Source organism: Gastrolobium bilobum, unplaced genomic scaffold (genome assembly GCF_033153095.1).
Source record: "Gastrolobium bilobum isolate Gb01-03AN ecotype WA unplaced genomic scaffold, APGP_CSIRO_Gbil_v1 utg28261, whole genome shotgun sequence".
Lineage (NCBI taxonomy): Eukaryota > Viridiplantae > Streptophyta > Magnoliopsida > Fabales > Fabaceae > Gastrolobium > Gastrolobium bilobum.
Genome location: NW_026895448.1, coordinates 86,719 through 100,748, shown reverse-complemented (window position 1 = coordinate 100,748; position 14,030 = coordinate 86,719). Strand labels below are relative to the sequence as shown.

At 34.4% G+C, this 14,030-nt stretch overlaps 1 protein-coding gene across 1 annotated transcript; it reads left to right on the top strand.

Annotated features, from left to right (window-relative positions):
- Positions 1 to 2,995: 2,995 nt before the first annotated feature.
- On the top strand, positions 2,996 to 12,902 carry LOC133311927 (probable dolichyl pyrophosphate Man9GlcNAc2 alpha-1,3-glucosyltransferase). Its single transcript, XM_061513062.1, has 7 exons — positions 2,996 to 3,118; positions 3,235 to 3,701; positions 4,150 to 4,330; positions 4,440 to 4,547; positions 5,220 to 5,381; positions 11,971 to 12,223; positions 12,325 to 12,902. The coding sequence occupies exons 2-7, from the start codon at positions 3,271 to 3,273 to the stop codon at positions 12,771 to 12,773; spliced, it is 1,584 nt and encodes a 527-aa protein (XP_061369046.1). The 5' UTR covers positions 2,996 to 3,118; positions 3,235 to 3,270; the 3' UTR covers positions 12,774 to 12,902.
- Positions 12,903 to 14,030: the final 1,128 nt, after the last annotated feature.

The following is a 14,030-nucleotide window of genomic DNA, read 5'->3' as shown; positions in this document are numbered from 1 at the left end:
GGTGAAATTGCATAAATTATTGGTAAATAAACTATAGAGCACAATATATTTACCACTAAAAAAGTTTACAACATTTACAACTAACTTAATCAACGTTGATTTCCATCAATCTAACTGTTATTATTTATTGAAAATTATTGGGTCGCATTTATTAATTAATTATTATTCCCAATAAATTATAACCGTTAGATTGTCGGAAATCAACGATTAAATTCATTGTAAAGGTTATAAACTTTTTTGATGGTAAGTATATCCTTCCGCATAATATTTTAAATGGGAGAGAATCATTTACATAACTAGAAATTATCCATCCAAGATCTGAATAGGCAATTTAACATATCAGAAACTTACATATGCCCTACGTAATATATTTAGTAAAATAGAATAAGTTTGAACCTAAAAATAAAAAATATATTGAAAAAAAGGCAATAGAAATACTTTTAAAAGGCATGACCTATAAATTTATAAATTAATCTATATTATATTATTTTTCAAATAAAAAAAATTATTTAAATAATTCAAATTAATAAAATAATATCATCTAAATTATTCTAACTCTTAATAAGTCTAAAAGGTGTAATAGACTTAAATATACTACTAACTTACTAAGTAGACCATATCAATTAAAAAATAAACCAGATCAAACTTATGATTTAGCCTACATTAAACAAATTGACCAATTTCAAAATATTTCGTGCTAAACCCATCCATAGTCATGATGATTGGAAAAAAATTTAATAATATAATAATGAATGGATTTATATGGGACTAAAATGACAGTTTGGTTTGACATTACTTTTAATATTTAAAAGATTTATCTGGTGTCAAATTTTTTAAATGACCACATTAATGTCAAATATTTCTTTAGATGATCAAGTTATAATTTTATCTTCATGTTATATCCAGATTAATTCCGGTTAGTTCAATTGGTTAAAAACGGCAAAAAACAAAACTTATTAATTGCGTTTTTAAAAATATTACATGTTTGACTGTATTTAATTAGGCACATGGTTAATACTTAATACACAACTTTATTATGATTAGGGGTGCTAAACCTAAACGAACCAAGGCCTTTGGTCATGAAGGCTTGAACTTACATGTCTAAAATTGATTGTTAGAATTAGACTTAGTGTCCGTTTGGATGGGCTTTTATTCTTAAAAAAGTTACCTTTTTTAAAATAAAAGTCATTTTGAGAAGTTTTAGATGTTTGGATAACAACTTTTTAAAAAAGCAAAATTTAAATCAACACAAACACGATATGAATTTTTATTCCTGTTAAAATCTTCAACACGAATTTTTTGCGGGTTGACATGATATGACATAAATAACAAGCAAAATAAGGTTGAAACGGTAATTGACAAAAAAAAGTGGTCGAAATTAAAAAACTAAAATAATAATAATAAAAAATAATTAAAAAATACAGGTCAACACAAATTTGACACGCGACATGACACGAATTTTTTTGCGGGTTAACCCGAACACAAATTAGTGTCGTGTTGCAGGTCGACCCGCGTGTCATAACCTGTTTCGACATCCCTATGCATATCCACCCTTCACACTGATCAGCCTCATGATTGCCACCAATCACCATCGGCGTTGCCGCCACCACTTCGACTGGCTACTCCCACTAGCCACCACTACACCAACCACCACCACCATCGCTACCATCACCACTGGCCACCGCCACCACCACTGCCATCAGTTATCCATCACAATTGCCATCAGCTAGCATCGACATTGTCGTCGCCACCCTTATTTCCACCAACCATCCTCGCCTACCACCATCATAACAACCACCACTATCGTCGTCGTTGCCACTGGCCACCACCACCACTACTTTGGGCCACTGCCATCAGTCAGCTATCACAATTGTCACCGGCTATTATCAGCGTCACAACCACCACCATCAATTCATTCGGTCACCCACTGCACCAGGTGCCACCACTACCAACCATTTTCACTAGCCACCGACCACCAATATTGATAATTAATTTAAAACTTAATTTTAAAAATTTATTTAGCGAGAATATATTTTTTTTCATAAAAAAACTATAAGTTATTTATGTATTATAATATATTTTATTTAAAATTTTAACTTTTAAATTTTCTGATAATTTAAATAAGAACTAATGTATAAATAAGTAATAAAAAGTATTTTAAAAAATATATGAATTTTTTTTAAAAAGTGTTTGTTTTATATTTATATTTTAAATCATAAAATAACATTCTATGGTTCGCCGCAAACATCAAACAGCTTATATAGTGCACGTCAAACACAATATATAATATGACCTTATGATGCTCATATCATATCCTTCTTCGGTCCTTTCATCTTATTCAATTCACCAAACGAGCCTGAATTCATCTTTTTCTCTTTATATTTTATCCCTCTACCTCTTCTTCTCCAAGTTGTCAACTTGTGAGTACAAAAGACATCGTCTTGGATTTTGAAAAATATTCTATATTTTTTTTGAGTTTAATATCTCTCATACTATTAGAAATAATTTTATCTCATATTTAAGTATGTAGAGCCATATTTTATTTTTGTTTTTTTATTTTCCCATGACCCCATATTGATCCCACACATTTTTATATGTTTAGGAGATAATTTTATCTCTTACAAACACCAAACCCATTTTTTTTCAAATCTCAAAAACGTTATTTTGAATTGCATAAAATTATAAAACTATCTCGAGGATAAACAATTTTTTCTTAAATAATTTATAGAATAAATATCTTTTTAGGTCCTAAAAAAAAAAACACGAAACTCATTTTAATCCCTTAGAAAAAAATTGACTTGTGATTCATATGAAATTTACAGTTCTTTGAAATTATGATTTCTCATGAATTTAAAAAAGATTCATATTAATTCTTATAAAAAAATTAATAAAAATATTTTTTTTTTTTTGTGGGATTAAAATGAATTTTGTGTTATTTTGTTGAATACTCTAATTTATAAAATGAAACCAGACTATACGTAAATTAATGGTCCGGTAATTGTTCAGTACAATTAACCTACGAAATCGAATGTTGCAACACTCGCACACGATCTGTTTCTATGTGAATCCTGTTCTGCATCAAACAGCCGCAAAGCAACAACGTTGCTCACCCATCTTGGTATGTTCGCATGTTTTCTCTCTCACAAGATTTGACAACACTTTGAACAATATATAATTTCGCTAACGGGTCTTTTTTTTTTTTTTTGAATTTTCATTTTGTGCTATGACTTTTAGTTTTGTGCATAAATGAAACTGAGTTGACTTTCAAAAATGGAGAAGAAGGGAAAGATGAAGAAAGACACTTCAAGTGATGTTGATGTTGCTGCTGTTGTTGTTGATGATGATAGGGATGACAATTGTTGGTATTGGTTGGTTCAGAAAGGAACAACATCTATGTTCATCACTGTTGGGTTGTTTGCAATGTTAATCCGTGTGTTAGTTTCACTTCATCCTTATTCTGGTGCTGCCAACCCTCCAAAGTTTGGGGATTATGAGGCACAGAGGCATTGGATGGAGATCACTCTTAACCTTCCAATTCAAGAATGGTATAGAAACAGCACCAGCAATGATTTGAGATATTGGGGACTTGATTACCCTCCTCTCACTGCTTATCAGAGTTTCATTCATGGCCTTTTTCTTAGATTCTTTCACCCTGACTCCGTTTCTCTTTTCACTTCCAGAGGTCATGAGTCCTATCTTGGGTAGGCATTTTACTTGTTTTCAGTCCTAATTTAACAGATTTATTAAAATCGTGTTTTGGTCCTTGGAACTTGGAAATGTACCTCACTTGCAATTTAGTCCCTCATGTACTTGTTTATTATTTATTTATCCGTAAATGTGTTCTTGTTTTTATATAGCTTTATTGACTTTTGATCCCGATTAGTTTGGGATCAAGGTGATGTTGATGTTGATTTTAAATTATGTGTATGATTGAGTTTTTGAATTATTCAAACTTGATTATGTTAGTCCCTACTACTAGAGATGGCAGATGGAGTAACTTGGAATGAGTTTGACTAATTTAAGGAATCTTGTAATGTGACTTGAATCAATGAGTAAATTACGAGTGAGTTACATTTTCAGGGACCAAAATGAAAGTTTATCCATTTAGGATCCTATCAATTGTTACAATTTTTCTTCTTACTTCTGCAGAAAACTACTCATGAGGTGGACTGTGTTATCATCTGATGCTCTGATATTCTTTCCAGCTGTCCTGTACTTTGTTATTGTTCAGTACAGTCGAACTTCGAGGAGCCGTAATGACTTGGCATGGCACACTACCATGATTCTGCTAAATCCATGTTTGATCTTAATTGATCATGGTCATTTTCAGGTTTCAGATGAAAATTATGTTGTTTAATGGCCTTTGGCTCTTTACTTAGTTTTCAGTCACAGGTTTGGTAGTGCCTTGATTTTGAATGTTGCATTTTGTGGTATTCCAGTACAACTGCATCAGCCTGGGCTTTACCGTTGGAGCTGTTGCTGCTATTCTCTCTGAGAAAGATCTTGTTGCTTCTGTTCTTTATTGTCTAGCTCTAAATCATAAACAGGTTAATCTCCTTCATTATTGCATAGGTCTAGTGTTCATTTGTTTTATACTTTCCAGCTATTCTACATGGTCTATGTAGTGATATATGATTACTCAACCCTACCCAAAGAGGAAATATTATTCAAGTTTTGTGTATGTGCTTATATTGTTATAGTAAGCTTCTTCCTCTTAAGGGAATTTTCATCTTTTTTGTCTGTCAGTTGCTTCATTCATTTACATGTCCTCTTTGTGGTATTGGCGGTGAAGTTGGGATATTAATTAGTTGGATTTGTAGATTATTTTTCCTTTTTCTTGGTCGATTCTTATAATTTATTAATTAATTTGTATGTCCCGAATTGTATCCTAATATACTTATTAGCCTATACACTTGTTTGAATTGAATAAAATTTCTAAATATTTAATAAGATCAATTTGATGACTTTGTTACTGTCGGTTGTGTATCACTAGGAATAAGTGACAATGAACTTTTTGGTTGTTTAGTTGAAGATGGTCTTTAGTTGACAGAACCATACACTTGCTAGGAAAATAACAGATGGAAGAAATGGTTTGGGTAGCCCTGTTAATAAGCTAAGGATATCATGAACTGTATCTGAAGTAACAATCACATGCCCTCTTATTTTTTCCTTTTACTTCCCTTCGCGGCATGATAACTGTTGCATGTAATCTTTTCCAGATGAGTGCATATTTTGCACCTGCTTTTTTCAGCCATCTCCTGGGTAAATGCCTGAGGCGTAAACATCCAATCCTTGAGGTGTCAAAACTGGGGTTGTTGGTTTTAGGAACCTTTGCAGCTGTGTGGTGGCCTTATCTCTATTCAACACATTCCATTTTGGAGGTAACATTGTTATTTAACTTGGCTACTAGAAACTAACTTCTCATTTGTTTACTTTTATTCTTACAACAAGCATATTACTTTTGCTGTTGTGCTTACTTTAAACAGAGAGGTTGTAGTATTTTACTTTTTTGTTAAAAATTTTCTTCTTTTTATCGCCCAGAAATGCCTAGTGCAATTCTTCTTGTTAAATTATATATATGCCACATGCATGAAATCCAGCTTGGGCTACTAAATGCCTAGTTATTGGGTTTAATCTTGACGGCCACTGTAAATTGATGTTGCATTTGTAGCTTCAGAAAGCTTTGTAATGATGGTAGATAATTGGATAATTTGTTGGTGCCACAAGCCCACAAGTGGCACATATGACACAATCAAGTAGACTGTCTGATCATATTTTCCAGTCTATGTTGTAGGATGATATGATCTTGACTTTTAGTGTGTATGCTCCTGATTTTGCCACATGGTTGTGGTATGTGTTCCCCCTGTGGCATCAAAGAGTTATCCTAAATATTTAATTTGTTTTTTTATTTGCATTTGAAATTCTTTTGATGTTTATTATTTATAATTATTAGTACTATTTTTTTTTGGTACAGAATTATTAGTACTATTTATTTATCCTTTGTGCTGTCTGCTGAGTAGTCAATAGACTAATTAATAATCATCTTGGTTCAGTTAATCATGCAGACCTAGTTGCATGTATAAGAAAATAGTCAAAAAGCTGGACTCAAGTTATTGAATGAGTAACTTAGAGCCTGGTATATGTCTATGAGAAGGGATTTTTCTATTCATTTTAGAGCATGAATGAAGTATGTATATGTGATTATATTAGGCATATCTTTCAAACAAAGAAGCAGATTTCTGAAATTTCTAGGTTATAATCTCAACAGTCAACCCCCTTTACCCTTCCCTTCCCTTTGAATTTATTAATTCATTGAAAAATTCTTGGCTTCTTGTCTCAGAGTTACATATGCTTCTCATTCTATTTTGGTGCTACATTATTCATCAGAAGAATCTTGTGCTATGATACAGATATTTTAATACTGGTGTTAACCCTTTTGCTTGATGTTTTTGGCTTAATGTGGCAAGAGCAGCATGGAAGGTTTAGATGTAGAGTCTAATGTTCAAGTTTGTTTAGCCACTTTGATTTGTTGGGGGATCTAACAAAGGCCCTTGGTATTTTGATACGCCTTTGAATGGAAATCCTCTATTGACTGATTTTTTTTTTTTTTACTTAGGTTTTCAAAAGATTACTTAAGGACTTGACAATTTGAAGTGGGCATACTTTTCTCTCAGAGAGCGTGAACCCTTATCTAGAATTATTTGTTGAGTGCATATTTTGTCCTTGCTTAAGGTTCCTGTGGGCAGTTGGCCAACATAAAACTTCGTTGAATCTTTTTGACCTGAATCAATGATGCAACACTTAGTGCATAAGGCTTGGTTGTTATTATTGTTGTTGTTTAAGATTCCTGTAAGGGTGGCAGACAAAATTATTAATGATTCCTTATGGATATGGTCATGCATTAGAGATTCTGAGACAGATCATTTAGTTAGTTGCGCAAGGTTTTCTGTTAACTGAAGCAAGAAGTGGGCATCGGGGAATGGAATTCGGTGTCTAAAATGGTTCCCTTGTGGTTAAATAATTGTGGTGATTTCCTTTAGAGCCTTAGTCCTTTTAGCATAGAGTGTTGAGGAGCTAATATGGTGATACAACTCCCCCTAAATTTATAGCTTACCGTAGGAAGCATTTCAGAGAATTAGACTCCATGACTGCTGATCTGGCTGCTGAATCACCATCAGCAGATGAGGAGAGCGTGAATAATGCTGGCGTGGCTGCCGAGTCACCATCAAGTGAGGAGAAGGTGGAAAATGGTTAGAAGAAAGAGAATAAGGAGGGGAGGATGCAAGGAGTGTGGCATCTTTGGATCATTTGGAATTTTGGGCTCTTGGGAGAGATTAGAGGCTCTTCAACTCATCTGAATCTATCCTTTACTTTGCTTTTATTTTCCATTTGTGAAATTGTCTTAGAAAGTTAATCTGTATTTGGAATTTGGGGTTTATTTTGTGGGTATTAATTTGTATTGGAAAGTTCTGTTCTATGCAGTTGCAAAGAGCATTACAGAAGTTGAAATACAATTGTCGATTCCAGTTTTTTATATCATTCTCAGGAAAAGGGATTGGGGTTGTACTAATGCAAGAGGGCAGACCCTTGGCATTTATTAGTCAGGGGTTCTCACCAAGAGCCCAAGTAAAGTCAGTTTATGAAAAGGATTTAATGACGCTTGTCTTTGCTATCCAGAAGTTGAGACACTATCTTATGGGAAGGCACTTTGTTGTTAAAACCGATCAAAAAAGCCTGAAATTCCTAATGGACCAAAGGGTATTGGGGGAGGACCAACAAGGACATCCAAACTGTTGGGGTTTGATTTTGAGATGCAGTATTAGCCAGGTCGTGAGAATATGGTGGCTGATGCTCTCTCACGTAATATGCACTATTTTCCCCCACTTCAATTGCTTCGCTGCCACTGATTGAACAGGTTGAGGAAGAGCAGCAATCAGATCCCTACTTGCGGCAAGTTATACTGGATCTGCTGCATAATCCAGCAAGCCATCAAGGTTTTCGAGTGCACGAAGGGAGTTGGTGGTACCTAAAAATTCTAAACTGGTAGCCAGTCTCCTATGCGAATTTCATGACACCCCTAGTGGAGGGCACTCTGGGTTCTTTAGAACCTTCAAAAGGATCTCTAATCTGATCTATTGGGAAGGAATAAAGAAAACCATTCAGTCCTATGTCTCCCAGTGTGAAATCTGCCAACACAGTAAAGCCTCTAACTTGACACCAGCCGGATTGTTGCAGTCCCAGATCAGGTATGGACAGATGTGTCTTTAGATTTTGTTGGGGGACTGCCTAAAGCTTGTAGCGTTGATACAGTTCTAGTGGTAATGGATAGGCTCTCAAAGTATGCCCATTTTTTGCCATTATGTCACCCCTACAGTGCTAAAGAGGTCGCAATGCTTTTTATTAAAAATATTGTTAAACTGCATGGCTTCCCACGGTCAATTGTTTCAGACAGGGATAAAGTTTTCCTTAGCCATTTCTGGTCAGAGCTCTTTAAACAAGCTGGCACCTATTTGCGGTTTAGTACCGCTTATCACCCCAGTCCAACGGGCAAACAGAGATTGTAAATAAATGCTTAGAGACTTATCTCCGGTGTTTTTGCCATCCTCAGCCTAAATAGTGGCCTCATTGGCTGCGTTGGGTAAATATTGGTACAATACCAAGTATAAGGCGTCCACTGGAATTACCCCATTTAAGGCTTTATATGGGACTGACCCCCCATCTTTATTTAGAATGGGGCATGGTGCTAAGGTGGTAGAAGTGGAAAAGATGTTACAGATCTTATCCTACAAGAGCTAAAACAACATCTGATTATGGCCCAAAACCGTATAAAGGTCCAAGCTGATAGGCATAGAAGGGACATCGAATTGGGGGTCAATGATATGTTTTATCTTAGGATTCACCCCTATTGGCTGAAGACACTAGCTAGGCGCATTAATGAGAAGCTCAGTCCTTGATACTATGGCCCCTACAAGGTCATAGAAAGGGTGGGAGCAGTAGTATATAAACTAGCTTTACCTGCCAATTGTCTTATACATCCAGTTTTTCACATATCTCTGTTGAAGAAGGAAATTTCTATTTCTGATTAGGTCCAACCTTACCACCAATGCTTACAGTCGAGTTTGAGCTACAGATAACACAACATGAGGTCTTGCAATGGAGGAAAACTGCTGCACCGGCAAGGTGCTTAAATTGGGGGAGGGAGTATTGATACAACCCCCCTAAATTTATAGCTTACCGTAGGAAGCGTTTCAAAGAATTAGACTCCGTGATTGCTGATCTGGATGCTGAATCACCATCAGCACGTGAGGAGAGCGTGAATAATGCTGGCGTGGCTGCTGAGTCACCATCAAGTGAGGAGAAGGTGGAAAACGGTTAGAAGAGAAAGAATAAGGAGGGGAGGACGCAAGGAGTGTGGCATCTTTGGATCATTTGGGGTTCTGGGCTGTTGGGAGATCAGGGGCTCTCCAACTCCTTTGAATCTATCCTTTACTTTGCTTTTATTTTCCATTTGTGAAATTGTCTCAAAAAATTAATTTGTATTTGGAATTTGGGGTTTATTTTGTGGGTATTAGTTTGTATTGGAAAGTTCTGTTCTGTGTAGTTACAAAGAGCATTACAGAAGTTGAAATACAATTGTCGATTCCAGTTTTTGTATATCTTTCTCTGGAGTTTGGTTGTTTGTGTTATATATGGTTTGCGTTAGAGTGGTTGGGATGCTAAGATGGAGGTCAATGCTTGTCATGCAATACCGTAGGAGTTCATTTCTGTAGTATCTCTCTCATTCTTTCCTTTCTTTTCTCTTTCATGGCAGATGGTTCTAATATCCTGCTTTGGGAGGATTTGTGGATTGGGGGAACTTCATTATTCACTCTTTTCCTTCTCTCATAGAGACTTTCAGCTTTGCATAATGCGCCTTTATGTTTTTTATTTTTATTTTTATAAAGATATCAGGTTTCTTGGATTTATACTACGTTAGGAATCTCTATGACTGAGAACCTTCTGGCTTGGACTCCATGTTTCTTATTCTAGAGTCTAGACTCTTTTCAATTTTCTAGTTACCTGATTCGAGTACATGTAGAATTTCCACTCTTCCAGATTATTCATATATAAATTCCCTTTTTTTTTCTATTTTCTATTTCATAGCCCGTTCACTGTAAATGTTCCCTAGAATCCCTACTACTTTTGGAAGGTGCCTAACTGCTTAAGTTTTTAGGAAAGTTAATCCTCGACATAGTATTAAAGCTCCTATGAATGAGTGTATTAGAATTTCAATCCATGGTTCCCCCATTTTTCATAATTAAATTAAATTTCAACACGTGAAATAATTCTACGCATTGTCCAAACTTCAAGGTCGATAGTATTTTGCATGAGGGCTTGCTAAATATAAAATCATTCATGGGCCTCCACCTAATAGGTTAAGTTTTTATGATTGTTGGGCCTTCACAGATAAGGGATCTGTTGCAACTTGCAAGTACTTACATCATATAAGGCTATGTCTCCAATGTTGTATAGGAGTTTGGAATTTCCTAGTCAGATCCTTTGCACTGAGTCTGCTTGACAGTTTGTTGATAAAGTTGTTTGGATTGTTCAATGAGCATTGAATTTGTCCTCCTACTCCAGATTTTCTTCTTTTCTAATTATCATGATTGCAGATTTTTTCATTAAGGCTCTTAGAGATCTCCGAGTCAACTATATATGCGATCAAGTTTGGCAGATATGTTCTATAAGCACTAGCATGAGAGGGAGTATTAAAATATCTTGATAGAATATGGACCATCTGAGAATATTGTAGATGATTATGGTAGGATATCATGTATATACTATCGAATAAGTTAGGACTGTGTATAAGAGGGATTGAATCATTGTAATTAATACCCACACTAATATATAGAGACCTCAACCCTTGCAAGTTGGGGAGCCTTGCATTAGTGTTTGTCTTTTGCCTGATTTGTCAGTATAGTCTGTTGTAGACACCCAAATTCACCCAATCAGAATTCCTCTTTAAAATTCAAGTACAGTTTTGGGAAAATGAGATGATGGTTTTGTGGAGGCATAGATAGTATCTGTTTGGGCTTGTGGTTTATTTGGTTTCAGGGAAATACTAGGATTTTCAGCCATTGGTCTGCATGTGAATTTTAATCGGGATAGGAATCATAGGATATTTTCTCTTGCTTCGTTGTTGGCTTTTGCCCTTGCTTTTTTTAAATTGGTTTCTTTGTTGGTTATATAGAGCTATTTGATAGCTCCTTTAAGGGTTTATTATTATTATTATTATTATTATTACTATTTTCATTGCTATTAGGAGGATTCATGATCCTCACGCTCTGTATTTCTCTTATATTCCAATAATTGGTATATGTGGATGCAGTGATAGTTTAAACATCATTGTGCAGCATGTTTGTAAATTAAATAATGCTGCCTGTTTCCCTCATTGTATTTTATTTGCTATAGGAAAGATTGTGACTACTTACTACATAATTAAAAATTATGATTTCATTTCAACAAAATATTCACGTTAGTAAAAGAATATCATTATCATTCTCAATCCAGGCATGCTTACTGGTTTGCTTTGTGTTACCTTTCTTCCAAAGTAGTGAAACTTTTTGTGTTGCTTCAATATTTTGTAAAAGTTCTGATGATGTAGGCCACAGAGAATATCCCAGATAAAAAAATCATAGCCAAGTTTGATATTCATAGATAATTATATTTTTTGCAAATTGAAAGTTTGCAAACAAATTTAGGAATCTTGAGCCTTAAATGAGTTATTAAAAGTACGTTTTTTGAGATGGAAGCAATAGATCTAAATCTAATTGAGGGATATAAATATAGATATGGCAGTAGTATAAGTAAGTTCAACCCAAGTCGTGGATTGATACATCAAATTAAACAATATATATGCTTTCTTTTTGCAAAAACTATTTTCTGATATTTATAAGGACCCTTGTTAATTACGTGTGACACTTGTAACAGGTACTCTCTCGTCTTGCTCCTTTTGAAAGGGGAATATTTGAGGATTATGTGGCCAACTTTTGGTGTGCCTCTTCAATTATCATCAAGTGGAAGAGATTGTTTACAACAGAGTCACTGAAGCTCCTCAGCTTCACTGCAACAGTTATAACCTGTCTTCCCTCAATGATTCTACAAATAAAGTCTCCTAGTAAACTGGGTTTCCTTTATGGACTGCTAAATAGTTCTTTCTCCTTTTACTTGTTTTCTTTTCAAGGTTGGTAGCACTTCTTTTTCTTTTCACATTCATGAATGGAGACGATTTTGTTAAGAATTATCTTATGAGAAATTATCTGTGCTCCTTTTGTGCCCTTTCAGTGCATGAGAAGTCCATTTTGCTGCCACTTCTTCCGGCAACTCTGCTGGCTGTTGAAGAGCCCTTTATTTTTAGGTGGTTCATGCAATTTGCCATGCTCTCCATGTTTCCTCTGATATGTCGTGACGACTTGGTTGTTCCGTATTTGGCTTTACTTGCTCTCTTTATGCTGATACTCAATGCACCTGGTCAACAAAGAGTTAGAGAGAATAATTATTTTAGTAACTATTTCGGCACAACAACCATACACCTTATTTTATGTTGCTTTTTTATTCTTCATGTAGTTTACTTGACCATGCATCCTCCTGAGAAGTATCCTTTCCTTTTTGAAGCATTGATTATGAATCTGTGCTTCTCTCAGTTTGTGCTTGTAACTCTTGGCTGCAATATAACGCAGTGGGTATTACATAAACCTGTCAGATTACAAGGAACAAAAAAGAAGCTCATTTGACATTGGTTTCACTTTTTGAGTTAGATGGGTTGTTCTTGTTATAGACAGTTGGATGTAGGGGTGGTAGCATCTTCGATGCACTTCAGTTATGGGATATAGAAAGTGAATACAAGATCTTGGCCTGCATTGACCTCTTTTGTAATGATTTTATAATCTTTAGTCTTGTTTGATTACTTCCCTCTATGGTTTGGTTGTTCATTTCCCATGTCTATATTTATTCAGATTTTATTGGTGCTACAGAAAAAACCATTTATATTTTCTAAAGTACCCTTTGGTACAATGATTTCAACTTTGAAAAAGCTACTTGAAATTAGTTGTTTTAATTTTTGACTCAAACACTAATACTATTTTTTAAATCAGCAAAGAAGAAAGTGCATTCAATGAGAATGCATATTTCACTGCTGGTTCATGCTAAATTGCTTATTTACACTTTGTATTTACCATTTTTCTTCTAATTCTTAAATTATCTTTGATTGAATAGATTTTTAAATCGAACCTTAATTACAATCATATGCGTCTATTTCAGGATTAATTTAGAAAGTACAAAAATCATTAGTTGAGAATGTAAACAATTGAAAGTGTCAAACAGCTTTGCTCTTAAATGAGATTATGGTGTAAACTGAGAATTGTGTAAGTCTGATGTATCTTTAGTATAATTTTTTCATACCAGCATCTAATCTCATGTTGACATTTTATTTAATGAAATTAAATTTAATTGAGAAATTTTTATAATCTTACTAAATATTCATAATCCTTCAATTATATATATAACACAAAAAGGGCCATGCTTATCATATGTGTAAAATTTATGTAAAGATTCAATCCAAAGCCTAATGAGTTGGACTCGAAAATTGTAAGCGATATTACTCTTTTGTAGACTTATTTAACATGGATCTACACATTTATGGTACAACATTCTTAAGGTTTCAGATTCAATTCATCAATTGTGCCATAAGAATTAAAAGTACAAACGTATCCTTTAAAAAACATAAGACTTTGGATTTAGTATTTATACAACAAAGTTCTAATACATACGTAAACATAAATTGCTGCAATATGAAATCCAAAACACCAACGATATGCTATTAAAAATCTTACATGCATTTATCGTTGATTTTGCACAAAGATGGAAAGATTATATTGTCTGTTACGTGGTAAAGTTCTTTCTAAATTCATTAATGATAATTAATAAGTGGCTTTCTATTAAAGGTTAAAGACTTTCTCATGTAAATGGGAACAATTTTTTTTTCCTATGCA